This window comes from Pygocentrus nattereri, chromosome 17, assembly GCF_015220715.1.
Source record: "Pygocentrus nattereri isolate fPygNat1 chromosome 17, fPygNat1.pri, whole genome shotgun sequence".
In the NCBI taxonomy this organism is placed as follows: Eukaryota; Metazoa; Chordata; class Actinopteri; order Characiformes; family Serrasalmidae; genus Pygocentrus; species Pygocentrus nattereri.
This window is the reverse complement of record NC_051227.1, coordinates 30,882,602-30,905,641: the sequence shown is the minus strand read 5'-3', so window position 1 is coordinate 30,905,641 and position 23,040 is coordinate 30,882,602. Positions and strand designations below refer to the sequence as shown.

The 23,040-nt window shown below is 38.6% G+C and overlaps 1 protein-coding gene across 1 annotated transcript; it reads right to left on the bottom strand.

The window, feature by feature from the left end:
- Window positions 1-1,209: 1,209 nt before the first annotated feature.
- Window positions 1,210-22,979, bottom strand: tbx4 (T-box transcription factor 4). The gene is made up of 9 exons (XM_017694759.2): window positions 22,796-22,979; window positions 18,598-18,743; window positions 18,231-18,325; window positions 10,832-10,951; window positions 9,300-9,447; window positions 4,281-4,433; window positions 4,058-4,146; window positions 3,629-3,864; window positions 1,210-3,250 (listed from the first exon to the last, which is right to left on the bottom strand). Exons 2-9 carry the CDS (start codon window positions 18,739-18,741, stop codon window positions 2,580-2,582), a joined length of 1,656 nt encoding a protein of 551 aa, XP_017550248.1. The 5' UTR covers window positions 18,742-18,743; window positions 22,796-22,979; the 3' UTR covers window positions 1,210-2,579.
- Window positions 22,980-23,040: the final 61 nt, after the last annotated feature.

Below are 23,040 nucleotides of genomic sequence, written 5' to 3'. Positions count from 1 at the left end.
CATGCTCTCATTCACTAGAGTTATGTTCCTCAGCAGTTCCAGCGTAATGTCAGCTTAACAGACTCCGTCCCATCCCTTGCAAGAGTTCTGCCATTTATTTGTTAGGACTAAATGTCTTTAGGAAAAGTGTAGGAAAGTCTAGGCTTTAGGAAAAGTGTTGTGGCAAAACATTGCCCTAACTTTTTCTATCATTACTAATGTACATATGATTGAAGAGAATGAGAGAAACTTTCACATTGTTTACGTGGAGTGATTCATTCAAACTGACCAGAACTTATCCACTGCAAGCTTGATTTGTGTCGGCTGTCAAGTTGGCAGCATTTTGTTTATTGTGAAAATGGAATCTTAATATAGTCAGGTCATTTGTGGTATTGGCTGCAAACGTACAGTGTTGTTAGAGGTTCATTTTAGGAAATTCCTGCACCCATCCAGTGACCGTTCAGTGTTGTCTGTTAAACGTGACATTCATAGACACCACACAGTTTCTACACCACAGTTTTTATGTAACTGAAGGCCAGTGCAGAACCATCACAAAGTCTGTGCAAAGTTCCACGTTTACTACGCAGAATGCCAGCACTATAGAAAACGCGGTTGCAATTATAAATCGAACCTTAGGCCAAATAGCTGACCAAAATATCAAATGGCATGGACCTTGTTCCTCAGCCAAACCTTCTACAAGCTAAAAGGCTGCATGCAAAAAAAAAACATTCAAGACCAGTTGATACTCTTTTGAAAAGGAAGAGACCAGCTATAGATCTTTCAGAATGAAGTGTTCCTAACAGTAGTTTGGCTAAATTCTATCTTTAGCCCTGATAACTGGTTAATATGTTAAAAGCTCCTGAAAAAGTATGACTAGATGCCTCTTGAACATCTTTATCCAGTACGTACATAGGTTTTACTCATAGTGGTTTTACACATGACCTTGCACTTCTTTCAAAACTTTGTTGAAACTGTTGTAAATTCAAGTTCTGTTTTTAGAGTGAGGACATTAATGAGTGTGAGAAGACCTAAGCATCCAGCAGAAAACATAAGAGCCATTGAACAATACATTGAGTACAATAATGTTTGGCCTATTCGTGTCTGCTTGCTTTGGAACTTCACAAGCTTAAGATATGTCACTGCTTTACATTTGTCAATTCAGAACCAACTTGTGTTTAAACATGTTTAGGAGCCATTTTATGAACTGTATAGGAGACAAAAAAGAATCGTTTATTTGACAGGTGTGCAAAAAAACTGAACCCCAGTATAGAGATAACTTGTTACATGTTGAGTCCAAAGCACAAATTGGATCATGTGGGTTACCAGACCACCATATGCATTTCTGGCACATCCCTTTGTCTTTTGAAAGTAGGCTTACCAAGTTATGGTCCATCCTCTTTGAGTTTGCCTCATGGCTACTTGCCTATGGAGGCTGTTTTACATTTTCAGTCTTGTAAGGATTTTTCCAGCTCAGTCGTTTGGGTCTTGGGTCTTGGACTTCTCAACAGAGTTCTCTGTTCTTCTCAGCTCTTGGCTTAATGATCACTCTTTAAGCCCCCATCTGCTTGGAAGGGACCTCTATTATGTCCCAGTTTACTAAGTGCAACATTTTAAACACTAATGGCAGTATTACAACTGAATTTCTCTGCTCCCAGCACATACGGCTGAGGTGACCAATCTTTATGGACACAGGCAGGTCCAGAATGACCTTCTGAGACATCTCATTTGAGCTTATATCGGGACCAGCACAAAGTGTTGAGCCAAGGTTTGCCGAAGATTCGAACTGATTTGATATTCCTCTACAGCTGCTACAGCTTGACTCGACTTAACTCCGCTTGACTCAGCAGTGCTGTTAAATGTTTTAAAGACATATTTCTTGCATAGTCATTTTTCTAGTATTTATCACCTGACCATAATACATAAACAAATTTATATAAAAAATGTAGGCCTCACAGACATGGATAAGCCAGTATATTTTGCAGTTTATAGGTAAGCCTCAGGTGAATGATTTTGAATTTTTTACTGTGTGAATAGGACTGGATTCAGTTAGTACTTTGATGCTGAACAATAATGTGTCCAGTTATTAAAGAAAAAAAAATGTCCCCAGCCACTGAGTTGCACACATTTCAGAAATGCCACAGAAAATCCACATACAATAGCTAAAACAAATGTTCTCAAAAAAAAGTTTGTTCAATTCATTTACTCCAATATGATCCTCTGCATCATACTGATAAGCATTCACACATTTGTGCTTTGAAACACTCTTAGTACTGAAAGATTTAGAGCATCATTATGCTAGACATAATTTAGCTCACTGCGTTTCCATGGTTCCATCCACTGTAATTATAAGTGCAATTATAAATGTACCATACTGAAATAAATATGACATTGGCACATACTGAAGGGATTTAATGCTATACGGGCTATATAGATTTGAAAACTCTGCACTTACTACAGCATTATGGCTTTGCTTGGCAAGTTAGCATCATGGATGTATAGAAAAATACAAATAATCTCATTGCTGTTCTCAGAGACCCTATGACTCCAAGGCAGTAGACAAACGTCACACTAAACAACACTGCATCATTATATATCTCCTTTTAGCTGTCAGTCCAGTGAGGACCTATGCTGCTGAGGCCCATCTGATACTGGTAGATGGACTCTCTTGTCGACGTGGGGCTTTGGGCCGGGTAGGCTGAGAAATCCCTGTGAGGTCGCAGAGGGGAGCCGGGCTTTCTGTGATAGATAGGAGGGTGGGCTCCTCTGTCACGGGAGCTGGGACCAGATGGGGAGGAGGAAGAGGATGACGAGGAAGAAGGTGCTGGTGGAAAAGCCCGCTGTGTAGCAAAGGACACAAGGTCAGGAACCGGAGGTGCTGGCTGAGGCCGTTGCATAGATGGCGAGTGGTGGGGCACCACAGAGGCAGCGGTGGCTGTGCTGGTGAAATGGGCAGTGAAGGGCTGGTAAGGCATAGGCTCGACAGTCTGCATGCCGTAGCGAGGGTACGGCTGCACTGAAGCCCACATGTTGCAGTTCAGGGAGGGTGGGGGCAGTTCCTCAGAACCAACTGCCCCTCCTGCCCCTGCCTCCCCATCCATACCCCCGTACATACAGGCCTCTCTCGAGCCCAGCGCCTCACCACAGTAGGAGTGGGACAGTAAAGGAGGCTCGTATGAAGGAGGGGAGCGGAAATAATGCTCCTCCGAAACAGCTGCGGGCGCTGTGTCAAGATAGGGCCGTTTACAACCCAACTCCAAGTGCCTGGTGTTATCTGCAACAACATGGGTAGTTTAGGGACATGAACAGACTAAACAGTTTTGGGAGTCATATGGAAAAACTTGCAATATTTGTACTAGGGATGGGTGATATGACGATTTTATGATGCATGACATCACCATACATTTTAACATATTGTCATTACTTTCTTAATACTGACAAACTGTCATGTAGCCGCTTAAAATTTGACCCAGTTGGTGGAAGCTTGTGGGGGTTTATCTTGATTATGGATTCAGAGAGCATAATGGGTCTTGATTATTGGACAGTATGTGAAGCACTGAAATAACAATAGGTCAGTTTCATGTAGTTTTATATCTTATTGTTTTTGCCATATTGCCCACCCTACTTTGTACTAGCTACTATGTTACAGTACCTCTGTGCTTGAAGCAATGATAAAGCAGACTGGGTTCTCGGCTTGAAGGGAATGGGGTAGAGAGGGGCTCCTGGGAGTCTGAACTGGGCAGGGGCACACCACTGTCATACTGATAGTGAGAGTGGACTTGTGGGTGACCACTCAGTACCCCTGCACCTAACTTTCCAGACAGATGAGGGTGTGAAGAGATGAGCCGCTGCCGTACCATGTTCTTGGAGATCACTGGGTAGTCTTTCCTAGATACATAGATAGATAGATGGACAGATGAAATTGAGAAGTTATTCATCTTGATTTTCTTGTTTTTATCAATGTTCTTTGGTGCCTGAAACTTCTCAATCATACTGTGTGTATTTTTAGTTCTTGCTAAATTTGACGAACTGGTACTTTTTTTTTTCCCCATGTGGGCGTAGGTTGTTTTACTGTACCTACCCTTGGAGTCTGGACACACGCAGATCTCCCTCATCACTACCACGAAAACCTTTGGCAAATGGATTGTTCTCAATCTTTAACTGTGTTATCTGCAAAGAAGAAAAGGCTAATGATATGATTTTCTTTAGATGCATTAAACCAATTAAACTTGAACCTTGTGCTTTCATCCATAAAACATGCAGTTCTGCACATGGTACAGCATTAGAGTATGACCTAGTATTACCTTATGGTTCTGGTAGGATGTCACAGAGATAAATGCGGTCTCATGGAACACATGGGTGCAGTAAGCAGTGTTCTTGGAGCCAAAAGCGTTGTTCTCATCTGCTTTTACGATGTGCAGCCTGGGCTGGTATTTGTGCATGGAGTTCAGGATGATCTGTGTAGAGGAATACACTGCTGTGTCAGACATCTGCGTCAGATAGCCAGAAGAGAAGAGACAGCATTCATTTCTGTAGACTCCATGACTAGATGTGCAGACCAGGGAAAAAAAACAGTCATTTTATAATACTTTAGTGTATGATTATTTAAGCCATTAATATAATATTATGGCGATATTATATTAATGTCTTTACATGCTGGTACTCCCGTAAAAGACTGAAGCCGTTTGCCTTTATATCCACTGTCAAATGTGTATCATATTTGCTTCCTTACATCAGGATACAAGTTTATCCTGGTTTAAAACTATCATGAAAGTCAGGTCTCATCAGTGACTAGCAGGTTGAGTGACATAAATAATGTACAGTCTGATATATCAGTTGACTGATAATATTGACTGATAATTAGGTTTTGCCAAATGTGGTGGGGAAAAATTCAAACATTAAAGCACCAATGTTTAATAGCTTGTTTTGTTTTTTTAACAGACAGACACGGCTGTTATGAGGAAACCTTTCAGTTCAGAAATTTTAACGGTTTAATGCTACTGTGCTGGCTTTCATGAAGACTGCTAAGCTGACAGTCACCACTTGCTCAGTTCTGCTACAGCAGTAGAAGATGGTCTGATTAGACCATTTTGTTTTAACACTAAACACCATCAAATGTAAAATAACAAAACATTTAAATATCATATAAGGAACTTATTATGATGAAAACTGATGAAAGTTCTCCACTCCCATGGTGCTTTATTTACACAGATATGCAAAGGTTTGAGCACTGACAAAACAAAACATGTAATGTGACAAGTGCCTTAAACTTTAAACTTTAAACTTTTGCATGCAACTGTATATTATAATTGAGTTTAGTAAATAACAATCATAATTGACAATTCATAGCTGAGAACTGACACAATCACATCAGTAATTCAAAAGCCTTGTTTAGTTTAAATTATTATAGTCCATTAAAGTTTGACCATATTGAATTATATGAGCTGACATTATCAGTTGAAACTTCTTAAAATTCATTATTAGTGTAGTTTTTAGCTCTTTAAAACTGCTATTCATATTGGTTACATTATTGAGCCCTATTAAATAGAGGGATGCAAAATGCTATTGCTATCATATCAGTTTGAGCAGAAATGCTTAAATAAATTAGCAGCATTGGACAGATTAGATTTGAGTGATATTTTAAACTGATATTTAATGTTGTATTAATTGTATTATGGAAGAACATTTAGTTGATGCTGTGCTCCTGTGCTAAAATATCTCCATTTTATTCATTTCACTGCATTTGTCTATAGTAATAAATATTATATTTCTCTATAATGTCAACCCAGGTAGATGTAGCCCCAATGTCTGCATTTTTAAATGCTTATCTATCGGCATTGGCAGATATGTACATAAAAAATATTGCATATCAGCATCAGCCCACAATTCCCATACAAAGAAATATATTTCTGGCATGTTTTGCACTGTGCTGCATTGTAAGTAATCCAATTAGATCCTCGCGTGTGTGTTTGTATGTGGGAGATGGTAGGACACTCTGGCACCAGCCTGCTCAGAGGGGTCGTTTGTTGGGTGCTCAGCGGAGCGTTAGGTCGGGGTCATCCCCAGCGCAGCTCTGTCAGGGCCAATGAGTGTCAAGGCCTTTCCTTTCACCATGCAGTCTCCTTCAACCTCTCTATTCTCCTCTGCCCATCTCTTCAGAGAAGTTAGGAACTCTAGTGCATAGAGGGCAACCTCAGTTCAAGCTTCAGCCTGGACCACCTCCCACCCACTCACCCCTGCAAAGCAAGACAGTAACTATAGCCCAATGAATGGTTTGAGCGCTTCATTGGTCAATGCAGACACATGTGACCTTTGGTTGAACAACTGGCATCTTAATATAATACCAAGTGATATGAGCTGTGATGCAGCCACAGATCTGTGTGCTGTCTAAGTATATTGATCAAACAGCTCTGATCAATGGACACACTAAACACTGACTTGTGGGTTAGGGCTTCTTTTTTAGGGAGCAGAAACTGTACCATGTGGTTTCACACAGCATTGAAATGGAACCTTCCTTTATGTCCACAATGGTTATGTAAATAGCATATGGTGTGGTGTATCCACTGTCATCTGCCCAACAGTCCCAGTTGTGTGATCGCTGATACTATTTTTAACACTGATATGCTTCTTTAAAGACAATCAGTCATGTAATACTGTCTGCTGTAGACCTTGACCTATACCTCCAAGGTACTGATGCACTCAATATGCTTGAATAAAATTGACCACTTCATTCAAAAAATCACTCAGTAATATATACAGCTCAAAAGTTTAGAATTAGGAGGACGCAATTACAAATAATACGTATGAAGCTGTAAAAAAAATACAATAAAATATAATATATATTATAATTAGAACATAATTATAAATGTGTCCAGAATTGTGAATAGAGCTGTAAATAACCACATAAACTTATACATTTAATATCCATAATGACATGTATTTCAAGTAAAAATCAGATGTAGTCCAAAAACTTTACAGAAATTCCTGTAAGTAGTAAACTATAGTATATGTTTATTATTTATTTTCTTTCTTTCTTAAAGAAATGTCTGTGAGGCCTTCTTAAAATGCTTAATAATACAGACCACTTTTTTATTTTGCCCCCCCCCCCCCCAAATATATATATATATAACATATATAATATGTTAAATTTAGCAAATAGAATAGCAAATATAAGTGTTTTCAGGGGCACCAAAACTTACATGCGTTTGTTGCCATATAGTGATATGGTGGTGTAGTGTGTGTTTGTGTGCTGTTTATTCTTTTGAATGTAGTACAGTTTTGTTGGCACAGAACATGCGGTTAGTATGTGAGAACTCACCTGTGTTTAGTCATGTGACAGTAAAGGCGTGCTGTAATTGCTCAAAGCACTGGCGCCTGTGTTTAACACTGGTTTGTTCGTAGCAGAGTCCTGCTGCGAGTATGGGGTGGCCTCTTTTGAGTGTGTACCGTGCACTAGTCAGACTGCAGTGGCGCTCGGTGTGAGAAGCTCTCGGCTAGCCGCAGTATCCCTGCTGGTGTGGGCGTCAGTGGAGCTTAGCAGCCTCTCACTGGCCTCATTACTCGCCCTTATCACTTCCCAGGCGCTCAACTAATCCTGACAGGCCGACCCTGTGTGGATCCGACAGGTTATGAACCTAATGAGCTCGCATCTGACGCGATGGCTTCGGACAAGCTATCCCAAGGTCCCTCTGGGCAGCACTGCCATGGTCAGACTCCTCACCTCTGCTCTGCTCTCCCCTCTTTCCTAGCCACTGTGGAGATGACCCCATGTATATGAGGTTTGCATGCAGTAAACTCATGCAGCATTCCACTAATGCTAACAAGACCAGTGTTCTTAAAAATACGGGTTCTTCAGCGGTTCATGGCATGGACGTGCTTTTAACTGGTATACAGTTACAGATATATGTATACAACCTTTATATTATGTGGATGTTCCTTAAGTCTTAAAACTTTCTTTGAAATTGCACTTCTCATGTACAAAAAATAGTGTATTTTGAAGGGCCTGTATCATGAAAAACTTAAATCAAAGTGCTTGATGTAAAATGCACACGGTTAAAGTTTCATAAATTCCATACATCGAAAATAAGCAGCAAAAACAATTTGTTTTTAATTATTTTTTTCTGTGATGTAACCACATTTCTATATATCCGCCTATTCAGAATGGAGCAGTTTAGCTCCACCCATTTATACTGAAGTCATAAAGATTCTTTTCAGGACTGAGCTCATTCTTAAAGGCACAGTAACAAATCAGCCTGTTTAATTCTAAGAGAATGGAAAATGGTCATGTAAAAACATTTTTTACATAAGGCTTGTGTTAGTCTAAAGTTTCCATCTGTTGTGTTGATTGGGTACATCTAAAAGACCACAGTTGCCTTCATTTTTATATTTAATTAAGCTCACAATATGAATAGCCCTATTTAGAACACTATAATTCTTGACGATTGAGTGCCCAGCTGATGAAAAAGTCATTTGAAGCTGCCACGCTTTACTTGAGGGCAGGCTGCTGACTGTACACTGTGACAAACCACTGTGGAGGCACATTGTGTATGTGATTTAGTATGACTGATTAACATGACTGGCCAGATTTCAGTAGTTTATTGTAATCCACACCAAATATGTATTACTACTAATCAGAGTCTGTTAGCCTGTGATTGTTATGTCTTAAACCAGCCACTCCATCAAGACAAAAGCATAGTGCAGAGGTGTGATGATACACTTAGCCACAATTCAGTTAGATTCACAATACTGGGTTCACGATTCTGTATTCTCACAATATTTGTTAACAAAACACAAATGAAAAATATGTAGACGTTGCTGCACAACTGGGAGGCAGGAGGAGTGCCGGGGTAAGTTATTGATTGGTGCTGATCATTTGCAAACTTTGATGTCCAAACAATGCAATTACTTTAGATGGCATAATTAATAGCATATCAATTCTCCATCATGCATTACCACAGCTGTTCTCCCCTGCTTATCCAGGGCTAATTATTTCTCACTTGTGGCACATTAAAACAAACTGAAAAACTCTGCCTGAAACTTTGAATGATTCTATATGTTTGTAAGTGAAAAAAGACCTGACATTGAAGCCAACAGAAAGAATCAGAAGTGCAGATAAGAAGCTGTCAATACAGAATGTAAGTATAATTTACTGCATAACTCATTAAGTTATTAAATATGCAATTGTTATTGCATTCAGATGAAAGTCTTATAATAGCTAATACACTACGTTATAACTGCAAGCTAAAGGATGTAAATGTATCTTCTCAAAAATTCTTATTTGATTAGCTTTAATGTGCATAACAAACCCTTTTAACATCACTTACATGCCCAAAGGGGTCCAGATGGTTGTTTGTTAGTTTCAGTTTCTGAAACGAGACCAACTGCCTCATCCAGTGAGCTCCCGTTGCAGGAGAGTCGGGGTGGACGTAGAGCCGTCCAGGCATGGCTGGCTCTGCTTTTCCAGCCACCATCCTATAGAAAAAAAAATGTTAACAGTGCTTTCGACAAAGCAGCTTAAGTCCAGCAACACTTACAGTTTGCTTTAAGGGATCTTATGCTGTCATGTCACAACTGTGCTACTGCTAAAGTGAAGGCTGTTTTTCAGTGTCATGCAAATACTGTAGGCTGCTGAAAGGTTGCGTGCCATGCAGAACATCTGTGCAGTCATGACAGATACGCAGCATTAGTGCTTATGTCCATGGCATTATGGGAATAATTCTCTAAGACTTGGCATGGCTGCTTTGACCATAACATCACTGCTAATTATGTGCCCCCAAGGTGTCGCTGAGGAAATCCAGAACCAACGCTGGCAAAAGCTGAAATCCTGGCCCATCCCACAGATCTTAAAAAATGGTCTTTAATAGTTGGCTTTCTTGAAGAAATGTGCACTTTTTTGAGTCTTTCAATGGCAAAGCCTTGTTTTGTTTTGGAGTGTACTAGATGCAGCCAGCTTTAGACATTCATAGGGACAATCGTAGTTACATGTTATAGGCTGATGTGGCACTGCCAGAGGCACAGGGTCATACAGAGGACAACATGTATCACCCAGCTGTTTTTAGCCCATTGGTTTTGACAGGTCGCCTGCCAGTTACTTGCAATAATTAACTGTGTGCTAATAACGCTGTGCAGCCACAGCTAGCATTATGTGGTTTAGCGATAGAGATGTATGCTAATCAATGTCTTTTAATGAGTGTTTCATTCCAGATAAACCCAGATTGAACTTAGATTGAGCTTTGAATTTCTAACATTTTTGATTTAAGTTGTATTACACTGATCTCTGATTCACTCCATTATAGCTAATATAGCTAATTTGCAGGCACTGGATGTGACAGAAACCACATTAAAGCCTAAGTGCACATTGGATATGACAGAAACCAGACTTGTCAAAAGAAAAAAATCTTCATGATGAAGCCTCAAGCTAAAGGAAGATGTGTAGACTGATGTACTCATGCAGAGACTGCAGAAATGATAGCCGAGGAAATAATGCATGGCTCTTTCAAAGGGAAGAGGACAAACACATGAATAAGATTGTGGACATCTTAAGTTCAGCATAAAACATGCTAATTTGTGTCTTTGCACCATGCAAGCTAGCTTGTGAAATCAGTTGCCTACAGGGACATGCTGCAGTCAGAACTGATTCAGTCACACCATTAGTTTTCCTGCAGATATACAGTTCAAGTAAAAACCCCACAGTCAAGTTTCTAAAGAGCAATCTCACAAAAATAACAAATAAGAGTTGTTTGTTCTAGATATTGACCGGGACTGTCGCATCTGCTGTCAGCAGACAATAAAAACATTTAGAGAAAATGTTCTGAATAAGGATACACCAGTAACGCAGCAATGATCCTCAACTTACCATTTATTATCGCAGAACTTGTAACGATGGTCATCAGCTGGAACAATGTCAATTAAGAGGATGTACTTGGTTTTTGGATTCATCCCTGTGACTTTTACCTTGTAGCTGGGGAACATGCGCCTACAGACAGCAAAAGAGTACACATCATAACTGTTTCTGTTTATACCTTTCAGAGTTATGAGACATATAAGAATCATTTCTGCACTGTTAACAAAGCCAAAAACATGAATACTAAGGTCCTAATAGGTGCCAAGAAGGTGTTAAAAGAACCTTTCAGTTCTGGCAGCTATTGACAAAATTCAATGTGATTTATATATATATATATATATATATATATATATATATATATATATATATATACAGTTTATCTCAGCAGTGAGTTTATCACAATATACATTAGAATAAAGTCATATTCATAATTAAACATAAACATAGAAACAATAAAAAGTAACAAGAATTTCTTGGGTCCATATTTTTCCTTGACACCTTCACAGCCACCACAGAGACGGTTAATATCATCAATTACATCATGAGCTCAATTTACTGAAGCACTGATTGGTCAAACCAGGAGTTGCTTTTTAATTACATATAATACTGGGCTTCCTCGAGGAGAGGTTTGAAAATGGTTAAACAAACATGCTCACGTCCTCACATCCAGAAAATCACTATTATATATATTAATATTATAATTATTATTATAATTATTAATATTCTATACATTTTGTTATTCAAATATTAACAGTATTCTCAGGAAAAAATACATACTATACATATAGATACAAATAGATTTTGAAAATGTGTCTTTGGTGACTTTTGCACAGTTGTGTGTGTGTGTGTGTGTGTGTGTGTGTATGTGTATATATATATATATATATATATATATATATATATATATATAATGTCTGTATGTGTATATATCATGTTTATATAAAATATCATTAATAAAGTGAGAGCTTCCTTAGTGCTGGTACTCATGTTAAAATAATGTCTTTAAACCCTGATATAGCTTGTTTCAATTAGAAATTGTTTTGTTCTGTTTTCTTCTCTTAAAATTACACCAAAGGGAGTCTTACACAATACTGTAAATGTTAACCAGACAGAAAACAACTTTCTATAAAGCAAATGTAATATATATTTACCTCTATATATATTTGGTCTCTTTCACTACTTCCCCAGTTCTTTGTTTATCTGGTGGCTTTATAGTGAAAGTATAACAACCATCAATGTCGTGGGCTGGTTAGGGATCTGGCCCTGTGACCGGAAAGGTTGCCGGTTCGATCCCCAGGGCCGACAGGGCCATGACTGAAGTGTCCTTGAACAAGACACCTAACTGCCAACTGCTCCCCGGGCGCCGTGGATAGGGCTACCCACCGCTCTGGGCAAGTGTGCTCACTGCCCCCTAGTGTGTATGTGGTGTTTCACTTCACGGATGGGTTAAATGCGGAGGCGGAATTTCCCCGGTTGTGGGATCAAAAAAGTATCACTTAACTTAACTTTTATATACTTTTCTTTTCTTTCCCAAAACAATAATGCACCCATATACTGCATATACTGCAATTAAAGTTTAGTTGTCTGTCAATATCACAAAAAATAAAAAAACACAATTGTTGTATGACATTAACACCAAAATACTAGTGTAGATGATATAATCATTTGCAAAAATTTGAAGACCCTCATGTAAAATTGCATGTTTTGTTTATTTTCAGAGTGAAAATAAGTTTACAATAAAACAGACAATATGAAAATTGCCATAACTTTTAGATAGGTCACATTTTGTTTTTTCTTTGCCAATATACTGCATTCAGCAAATAAACAGTAATTGTGCATTTCAATGTGCAGAAACCCTGTAGAGGATGTGTACTTATTTAGGCTTTAAAAAAATCAACAAAACATACTTTGACCAGAGGAGCCCAAACTTTTGCGTATTGCAACAGTATCAACCAGCAGTAGGTTGTAAATGAGATGTGCAAGTGTGAAGTATCTTCTTAGTTTAAAGAACCTGCTCATAATTTAAAGGTCCCATAACCATTGAAGTTTTTTGTCTTAGAACTGGGAAAAACCTTTTAGGAACCTTTGTTGTTATTTTTCTTTATTTGGATATCTTCTCATGACTCAAAAGTCTTCTTGTCTCTGGTAGTGTTCTCTCAGGAATCAGTCTTTTTAGTACGCTGTTCTTTTTGTGGACACGCTTGTGTCTTTATCCTAATGTTATTGAGCTTGAGCACAAAGTACTACAGGTGTTAAAGCAATTTGCCTTTGCTGATGTCATTTGCTTTTAATCGCATTCGTATAGGTTTATCTCAGCTGTTCTGTTCTGTGCTTGCCTATTAAGCTTCTTTGGAACAGATTTTCCCTCCAAACAGCCTAATGGAAATCAGTCTTAGGCCGAGGTGTCTCAGTGACAGCTGAGTGCTGGATAAGACTGTTGTAGGTTCTCCAAATGTTTTTAGTGAACCGTATGTGTAAGAGCATCAGAGGAAGTGTTTGCTAAAGAAGGATAATCATAAGATTAGCGAGCAGATAACAGCTCAACCTGTTTTTAGGACAGATTAGTCGTGTAAGAAACACACAAGGTCACACTAAATCTCAAAGTTACCTTACAGTGTGCTGGCATACCAACACAATCCCTTGATGAGCATAGCACTAGCCCTGAACACGTTACGCACTCCCAAATATGGAATCAAAGTCTGTACCTGGGACTAATTTTCTTTTGGGCAAAGACGTTTTTTGTGGGATTGACTGGTTTTGAAAGAGCAGCTTGGTGAAATGTGGGAACAGCATTTTTGCTGATATACAAGAAAAGCCAGGATGACAGACAGAATATGCTAATATAGCAGACACGGTCGTAAAATACATCAATGGAACTACCTTCCATGACCTCTTCCTGAAAAGAAAAAAAAGAAAAGGCTCTCTTTTTCGTCCCATCTGCGTCAAAGTAAGATACAAAAGAAACTAGTGCCCATATAAACCTTAAGTGCTTTTTAATGGTGGCTCAGAATGGACAGAAGTTTATATAGCTAGCTCGTCACTAGCCTTCAAAAGTTCCACCATAGAGCATCACTTTATCTGGGGCTTCCTTTGACAACAAGTTCAACCAGCAGTCATACATTTATAACTGTCTCCATATTCTAAATAAATGGCTGCAAAAGCGCAAGCACTGAAGCACTCAGCTCCGTTTGTAGGAGTAAAGCTTCAAAGGCCTGTGGCTGTAGAGTGGCATGCGAAGGGCAGCCAAGATAACATTAGTTCTAATACCCAGTGGGGGAGCAGGGATTGGACGAGGTAAAGCTCTACGTTTGGTGCAGATCTGGAATCCAATCACAGGTATCACGCTGGGTGTGGTTCTCTCAGAGAGATGCTTTAAGCTAGAGGAACCTCAGAAACAAAGCTCCGCATGAGGCCATGCTCTGAAGCTGGGTCACTCCCCCACTTTCCCCCAGAAGTGGGTAGAGTGGCCTAAGCCCATAATCTAGTAAAAGTATTATTTTAGTCAAACATTGACTGAAGTAAAAGTAGCTTTCCAAAAAAAAAAACTAATACACAAAACAACTTTATCTACAATCTAATTTTTAAATAACATATCAAAGCAAAACAGGACATCACAGTACCCTCATCATTTTTGAGCACAGGAACTGAAGCTTTCTATTTGATGCACTTTTTTTCTAAAGCAATCGCAAGTCAGAGGTGTTACCAGTCACAAAGCAGTAAACATGCATTTACCAACAAAACAAAATGAAATTAAATGCAACGAAGCAACTGGGATCTAAATATATCCTCACAAAGTAAATTAATCAAAGCAACTAGTTACTAACGACCTTTGGTTGTTCTTTATTGAGAGCAACAGGCTTTTTCAGATTATAGAATTATGTAAAGTAAAAAAGTTGACTCACAAATATACATGGATACTATTAACTGAGTAAATGTAACTAGTTACTACCCACCTCTGATGATCCCATTGCTCTTACTGAGCCCCTGCATATTTATGCAAATTAATTGTAATAGAAAACAATTAGCAAATACATAACCAATTTGTAATAGAGACCAATGTACAAAAGCTAAATATAAGCATTTAATAAGGAGGTGAGTAGTAACTAAATATTAATGTATTAAATGAATAAAAAGTAGATTCCGCACAAACATGCTTGAGTAGAAGTAAAAGTATAAACTGAGCAAATGGAGCTGGTTACAACCCGCATCTGGTGGTCCTCAGTGCTCTTTACTGTGCCCCTGTTTATGTAGCATATTCAGTCATGCTTTTTTTTCCCTTCCAAATAAACTATGATGGAGAACAATTTACAACCAGTTTACAATAGAGACCAATTCACAAATGCTTAATTTATAAATATAAAGAGGTGAGTAGTAATAACCTAACTAAAGAGGTGAGTAGTTAATATGTAAAATGAGTAAAGAGTAGATTACTTTCCTAACAAGTACACATGAATATTATTAATAGAATAAATGTGGCTAGTTCATAACCATTTTTGATGGCCTGCATTGCTCTTTACTGAGCTTATACACTGTTTATCTAGCATATTTAGTGATACATAAAGATATTATATGATAGAGAACAAATTATGCATACATAAACACTTAGTAACAAAGACCAATTTACCAAAGCTGTGTGTAATTAAGCATTGTTAATATGCATAGTTGTTTTTTGGCTCACCTTATCAGCAAACTTACAATATACAATAATTTTATATATATACATTATATATATATATATATATATATATATATATATATATATATATATATATATATATATATATATATATGAGTTATATAAGTTATATATAAAGAATTTCTCCCCTCAATGTTCACAGCAACATCCACAGTGAACAATAACATACAAACTAATAAAAATAAATAAATAAAGGAAATTAATGTGTACTACATTGACCCTGAAAAAGTAATGTGATCATAACATTTAGGTTCAAATAGGACATAATGCTAGCACAATAGATCACTTGGCATGTCTAATAGGGCCTTTCAGTGGCTTAGTCCCCCTGACGCTGCTCTGTTGGTGTATGAAGTCACGCATTAGCGCTGCAGAACTGCTCTACTACATTGTAATATAATATTGTTACAGCTCCTTTTATGCTGCTAGCTGTCTGTAGACAGCCTTGGGTGATCTTACATGTATAGTTTGCAAATAATGTTGAATATGACCGTCTGTTTGAAAAGCATTTTGAACTATTATGGATAGCGTTCCTTCCTAACCGAATGTTGCTGGGTGGCAGTGTTGTGTGGATGTGTGTGTGGGATGGTGAAGAATGAGGAGTGTGTCAGCATACGCAGAGTGCCAGCTGTTTCTCTTAGTGCTCTCTGTCTCTGTCTTTCTCTCTCACTCTCGCACGCCTGCCCTGCCAATGATCCATCCTGTCTGTAGGAAGCGGCAGCGGGGCTGAGATCAAAAGGAGTGGGATGATGGAGCAGGGGGGGGCCCTCTGGGGCCTGGGAGACGCCGCTGATCCAGGGCGCTGCTCTCCCCTCATCACCACCACCGACGCGCTTGCTGACGGGCTGTGTACAAAGAAACTGCTAGCACCGGCCGGCTGCTCTCACTCTCAATAGGCAAGAACGCGGCCGGGCCTTGGACATGCTCACTGCTCACACAATAACAAGCCACTCATGATGACTCTGAGGAGTTCTTCCAGAGTTCAGCTTTACAGAATGCCCAGCCTGAGCCTAAGGGTGCAGGCTGCACTCTCTCTGACTGACGCACAGCTAGTCTCTGTGACCCACTTTCACTGCACAGTCAGTGGGCCTGAGATATTATTGCTAAATATTATATACAGTGTTAGATAATAGTAGGAGTTATATTAACTAAGTAGCCTATGCAGTAACTAATTCCAGTATAGCCTCAATGCTTTTTGTAAAAAAAATAAAACCTGTTGAATGAAAATATATTATATTGAAATACTGTTATACAATACAATGCAATGCAAAGAAAAAAAAACAAAAAAACAAATGCACACACACACACACACACACACACACACACACACACACACACACACACACACACACACACATATATATATATATATATATATATATATATATATATATATATATATATACACATACACACATATACATACATACAGTCATAGGAGCTCGTTATATGAGTTTGCTGTTATCATTTTAATTTAAAGAAAAAAAAAACTTTTATTTCATTTTTTTTTAACCAGGACAAAATTGCAAAAATGACTTAAAGATACTGCTCCTGGAGACTGAAAGCAATGTTTAGTTATGCATTCAGACAACACTCAAATACTGAAATATATTTAGCTTGAGTGACTTCAACCAACAGTCGCTTTTTACAAACTTTATTGTAAATTTGGTAAAAAGGTAATATGGTTTAAAAACCAAATAGTCGCATACTGTTATTACTGTTATTACCATTGCCTATCAGGTTTAGATTACATGTTTTTTTAACAAAAGGTTTCATTAAACTAGAACTGAAGCCTGCGAGGCTTTATATTTTCACTAAGCTGTACATCACCCATGGCTATATACTCCATATTCCGCTGCTACAATCCCCTCTGCTGTTTAACAATACTATTTATTTTTTGTTACTATGCAGGACTACCATGAGCCAGTGAAGCAAAAGAATACACAGTGCAGATCCAGCTCAACGCCTTGAGTAACATATCGCTGTGATGAGAACAGCTGCATGAAATTGTCCTCCATTTCACGTAATAAGAGTCGCTACAGAGGTGAGTTGGTGATTTCTGTCGAAATTTACAGTTGACCAATGACCAAATTCTCTTAAAAAAATATTTTTTTAAATGCCTTAGCAAATGGCTTGTCTTTCTTCATTGTAAGACTAACATAGTGAGTATCTTAAACAGAGGCTGGTGTTCAGTTACATGCTAAACTGTGTAAATGAAACATGCCCATCTGTTGTGAAAAGGTTGCCAGAGAAGACAGCCTTGCTTGCTCCGTGCAGCTGCATGTGTGTGTGACGGCGCAGTGCTTAGCTCTTCAAAGACTTTAAGGATTCTTTGCGCACTTTATCAGCTGGACAAGGAGAAGCCCATTGCTCACAATGTTACAGCATTAAAGAAAAATTGTGGTGACCTTTTGCATTTTCCGCAGAGAAACCTTGAGAAACGGCAGGCTACGACTGGTAGAAAGCATTGACTCGCTCTCTGCTTAATGTCCAGGGTCCTGCTCCTAATCCAGGGGGTGCATTAAATCTAACAAACAGGGCAGCCATTTGTGTTTCCAATTAAACATTCATGGACACAGGAATTTAGACTCGCTTTACCTTTGTATAATCGAGCTTTATAAACACTGTAAGCGGTGTCGTTTTTATGTTCATTGTTGCCCACAGATATTTAATTTGCTTCTCTTTTCAGAACTTCACCAAAGGATAAAATCCACCCACCTGCCTGCTTTAGTGATGATCATCTCTGTTCCTGCCTCGTGGAACTTCTTCCACAGTTCCCGCTCATGAAGAACCACTTTGATGTTCTCTATATTCTGCAGGACAAGAGACAGAGTGTTGATTATTAAAAGAGCTCAGAGGACGTCTGCCATATTCAGGTCATTTCACTTTTAAAAATTCTGCTTAATCTCATGCTGATGTCTTACCACGATTTATTTTGATATCCTAGCTGATTGATCGAAAATTTTATTACGAAAATGAAACAACACAACCATAGCTATTGCTCACTCTCATCAAAATAATACCAGAAGGAGGTTCTGTCTCATATAAAGAGTGTCAGAGGGACAGAACGGTTCCCATTGGTTACCTGGTCAACTTCATTGTTGTGGGGGATGTTGGGAGTTGCAGGCAGACCCAGATGTGAGGAGTCAGCAGCAAGCTCAGGAAGCCCACCAGACTGGGCCACAGTCACGCCTTCATCAGCCACAGCTGAGGCCTTCTCCTGAAGCATCTCTGCAAAATTAAAAGATAAAACAAAATAGACAAACAAAGAATCAAACAATCTGTTTTAATAAGAGGCTCCTTAAACACTAGGCTTATTATTCAGTTGTTAATTTCAAGGTTTATTACACAGTAACTACAGTGTAACGATGTAGTTACAAACGCATGGACAAATAGTCAAGACTTGCCAGTGAGTCCATTAAAGAGGTTAAATTTTACCACCATATTTTTAATCTATCATAAACAGGAATTCACCTTTGTTCGTTGGAATAGCAGCTAAATAAGAATTACTAATGATTATTAATTATTATTATTATTTATCAATATTATATCTAGCAGGTCTGATTATTTGTCTAGTAACGTAATACTGTATCACAATTAACATTATTATTAACATAACTTTAAAAAATAAATAAATAAATAAAATAAATATATATACATATATATATATATATGTATATATATATATATATATATATATATAATCATAATGATATTTTATTTTTATTCTTTTAACCTGCTAAAAACTCAAACGTCTGGTCTTATGTTTACCGACTATGTAATGAGAGTGTGTGGAGAAATATATCTTCTATTAACATATATGAAAGTAAAGAGACACTGGGGTCTTTAACAATTTTTTTTCATTCACCTCTTTTTTTTTTTAAAGTGACTGACCCCTAAAACATTATATCTTACTACACTGAAAGACCATATTTACTGTGGCAATTTATTTATTTTTAACTTTTAACCTAAATAATGTAATATTTATTTTTTACATAGCGATTTTTAATTAAATAAAGGGGACACATACTGGAATGTTAAAAAAATGACTTTCTAGTATTTAAAAGGTGTCACATATGCTAAACTTTGGAATGACTGTTTGCTTAATGCTTAAGGTAATTTCATTTGAAATATGTTAACCTTAGGAAATAATTCAAGTTAAAGCACAATTGCTATTTTTCCTCTCAGCTTTACCATTCAGCTGTGCATTAAAAAGGATCACACTCCTGACATATGCAGTTCATCTGTGGGCTCAAATTAAACAGTTTCGATTTTTAAAAAAAAAAAACACTTTTTCAACCAGGTGATTCTGCAGATGTTTTTTTTTTTTACAGATGCCAATTTGTCTTTCGTACGTGAGATTCAAGAACTCCAGAATGGAACATATGCATCAAGGTGCTGTTTATACATGAGCTAAAAAGGGAGCTAATGATGTACGGCTAATGAAAATTCCTCAGATGTGTGGTGCTTTTAATCCTTGGGAGTGTAATGATGTCATTCTACAGTGTACATCATGAAGGCCACGAAATATAAGAAGTGATTAACATTTGCATTTTTCGAAAGCAAGTCCGCCTTCATAACATGACCTGGCCACTCAATTTCGTGGAAAAGGTCAAGATCCGTTTGTTCTAAAGTATCGTTTGATTAAATATTTACACTTCCAACATTACAGCACAGTTTTATGTAAGGAGGCTAAACACTGCCGATTCCATTAAAGGAGGTCACCATCTGAGCCCCTCTCTCACGACCCCTCGCTGCTCCCACGCAAACACTAAATGGAAAGGTACGGCTTATGAGGACGCCGCGCCGCGCTGTGCTGAGTTGCTTTTGCTCTGGTGGTTCCTATTCGCACTCAGTGGAAACCCAACTGCTGCCGTGGTGAAGACCCTTGCCCAATTTCCCTCTAATCTCACACCTGTAAACAGTGTGAGTACACCCCCTTCAGATAAAAGGAGAGGAGCAGGATTCCATGTAAACTTGGGCAGAGATTTGCAAAGGCTAATAAAGATAAGGCCTGACAGCCACAGTGAGGCTGCAGCAAGTCAGCCGTTGACTTTTCCAGTCTAAAATGTGCCTTTCACTTACTCTGTTTAACTAAGCTCAGTGAGCGAGAGCTGTGTTTATATCTCTGTCACTCCAGACATATAATCCGCTAAACTATTCTTGGCAAATACTGTTCTTTGCACACTGGGGCTGGGGAGCTATTTCCAGTTCCCTATAGTCCAAAATGCTGAACAATGGCCTTCCATGCACCTCTTTCTCTGAGGTGATCAAAGTATTCGACTGTGGACATCTTTTGGGTCTTGCTTTCTTGCTGGTAGAGTTCACCCACTCAGGTTTTCAGCTTGGAAAACTGGACTCAACTGTGTTTGTGTTTGACAGGAACAGTGGAGGAATTTCAGGCGGTTTGAGGCTCTCTCCCCAGGTCTTGGCTTTGGCTGAGATATACAGGTATGATGCATGTTATTAAGACAGCTCTCATAAATTTCCATCTGGCCTGCCATTTTGTACTGTAGCTTTTTGTGCCATATGGTGTGCTTTTTGCTCAAGAGTATTGTCCCAAAATGAGCAAACATCAAAGTTCCCATCCAGTGTGAGTAAGCAGATCTACTGTTGGATGCTTTGCCAGCCACTGGTGTACCCATACGACTGCGTGGGCACCACATGCTGTTGTCCACCTCATATCATAGAGTAATGGCCCTGCTTTGGAATCCAGCATGCTTCATTCTCCATGCATATGGGCTACAAAATGGTACAAATGTATCATACACTTCCAATTTCATGTTTAGTAGGTTTAGCAGGAATGCTTAAATATATTAGGGGTGCGTGATGATGCAGGAATCGTATCGGGACTGGCAGAGATTCATTGAAAAAGAAAATATGTATATATTTGGATGATATTTCAAATGTGTAATCGATGATGTGTTTATCGTACTCTAGTAGAGCAGAATGTTTAGATGATGCTGGTCTGCTGTGTTAAAATATCAGCACTTGATTCATTTTATTACATCCTTATTACATCCTCTTATATTAAAGCTTTATGAATAATACACTCTAGTCCAGGTAGATGTGGCCCTACATATTTATAAATGTTTATGTATCAGCATCAGCAGATATGTACATAAGCGATATTGGATATCGGCATCGGCCAACAATTCCTATATCAGTGCCTCCCTAAAAATTATAGCTGTGGGTAAAATATCTGACACTTTAAACCAACCCTGATTAGTGATCAGCAGGACAGCCATCTCCTGCAGGTAGAATATAACATTCATTTTAATCAAATAGTTGTAGACCTTCACCTTCAAACTGAAATAATAATACTAATATATTAGTGTTATAGTTTTAATAGTATTAGTGTTATTAGCCACAATGTGATGAAAAGAGTGCACATATAATCTTTTTAGTTATTTGGTGTTGTGTCAATTTGGTCGTTATATTTTCTGTAGTTTTGATTTTTTTATTTTTTTTGTCTGTGTTCAGAGAATTGTGTACATTTAAACTGGTAAAATAATATTGGTCATAATAAGTTCAACATCTCAAAAAGCATCGTTGCCTTTTTAAGTTTTAATTAAGACTCGACTTGTGTATGTTAATAACTTTGTCTTTTTAATTATAAATACAACGAGTGAACGAAGAGGCATGTTTTTTTTTTTAACATTTAGTGCTATTTCTTTAAAAAAAATGAACTAAATTCTTATTGAACCAGCGTAGCACAGCCTGTGCTAATGACCCAAAAGTGTTGGCTTGGTCACGACAATCAAGCTCCAAGCAGCCTGATAAAGGAATTACATTCAGTTACACTAGATTCAAATGAAATAAAGCAATAATCCCCAGTTTCACGGTTGTCGTTCTACAGAGCTTTCGGGTCGAGGCCCAGCCAGCGATCATGCACCTTGTGATAGAATAGCTTTCCTCTCCGCCGTGTGGATCAGCTCCCACATTCGGCTGTTAAGGCGTGTTAAGATCAGTCGTTCATATTAAGAGTCACTCAGGTCTTAATTATTCATTTAACCCAGTAAACACTGTAAACAGCAAGTAACTGTCTAGGGGGCTGACCAGGCCTTCAGCTCAGACATCTGTCTGTCTCTCTGGCTCCTCCGTCTTCCTGCCCACCGCTGACCCATCACGCGGACAGGTTCATTAAGGTCCAGCACGCGTCCTAATCGCATTACAGCCTCGCGCTCGAAGCTCCTGTTTACTAGTTTGTATGTGTAATTCCGCGAGACGCTGACAGACATCACACACACACGCACACACACGCACACGGCTGAGATATGTACCTCGTCTGATCGACCTGCTATGGGCTCAGTCCCTCCATCTCCTCCCCAGAAAGGCAAAGGGCCGAGTCCTCAGCGAGATGCAGCGGGAAATCCCAGCGTTACTTGCCTCTCAAGCGGCTCAGCATCTCCCTCTCTCCCTCTCACACTCTCCCTCTCTCTCCTGAAGTCCGCGCGTGTGTGTGTGTGCGTGTGTGTGTGTGCGTGTGTGTGTGTGTGTGTGTGTGTGTGTGTGTGTGTGTGTGTGT

What these genes read in the sequence shown, in the direction of transcription:
- tbx4 (XM_017694759.2), bottom strand. Translation starts at nt 18,741, where the DNA reads ATGCTTCAGGAGAAGGCCTCAGCTGTGGCTGATGAAGGCGTGACTGTG. An exon ending in CGTGTGTCCAGACTCCAAGG is followed by an intron (nt 3,865 to 4,057) that starts GTAGGTACAGTA and finishes CTATGTATCTAG; the next exon opens with GAAAGACTACCCAGTGATCT. An exon ending in TCATTGCTTCAAGCACAGAG is followed by an intron (nt 3,251 to 3,628) that starts GTACTGTAACAT and finishes ATGTTGTTGCAG; the next exon opens with ATAACACCAGGCACTTGGAG.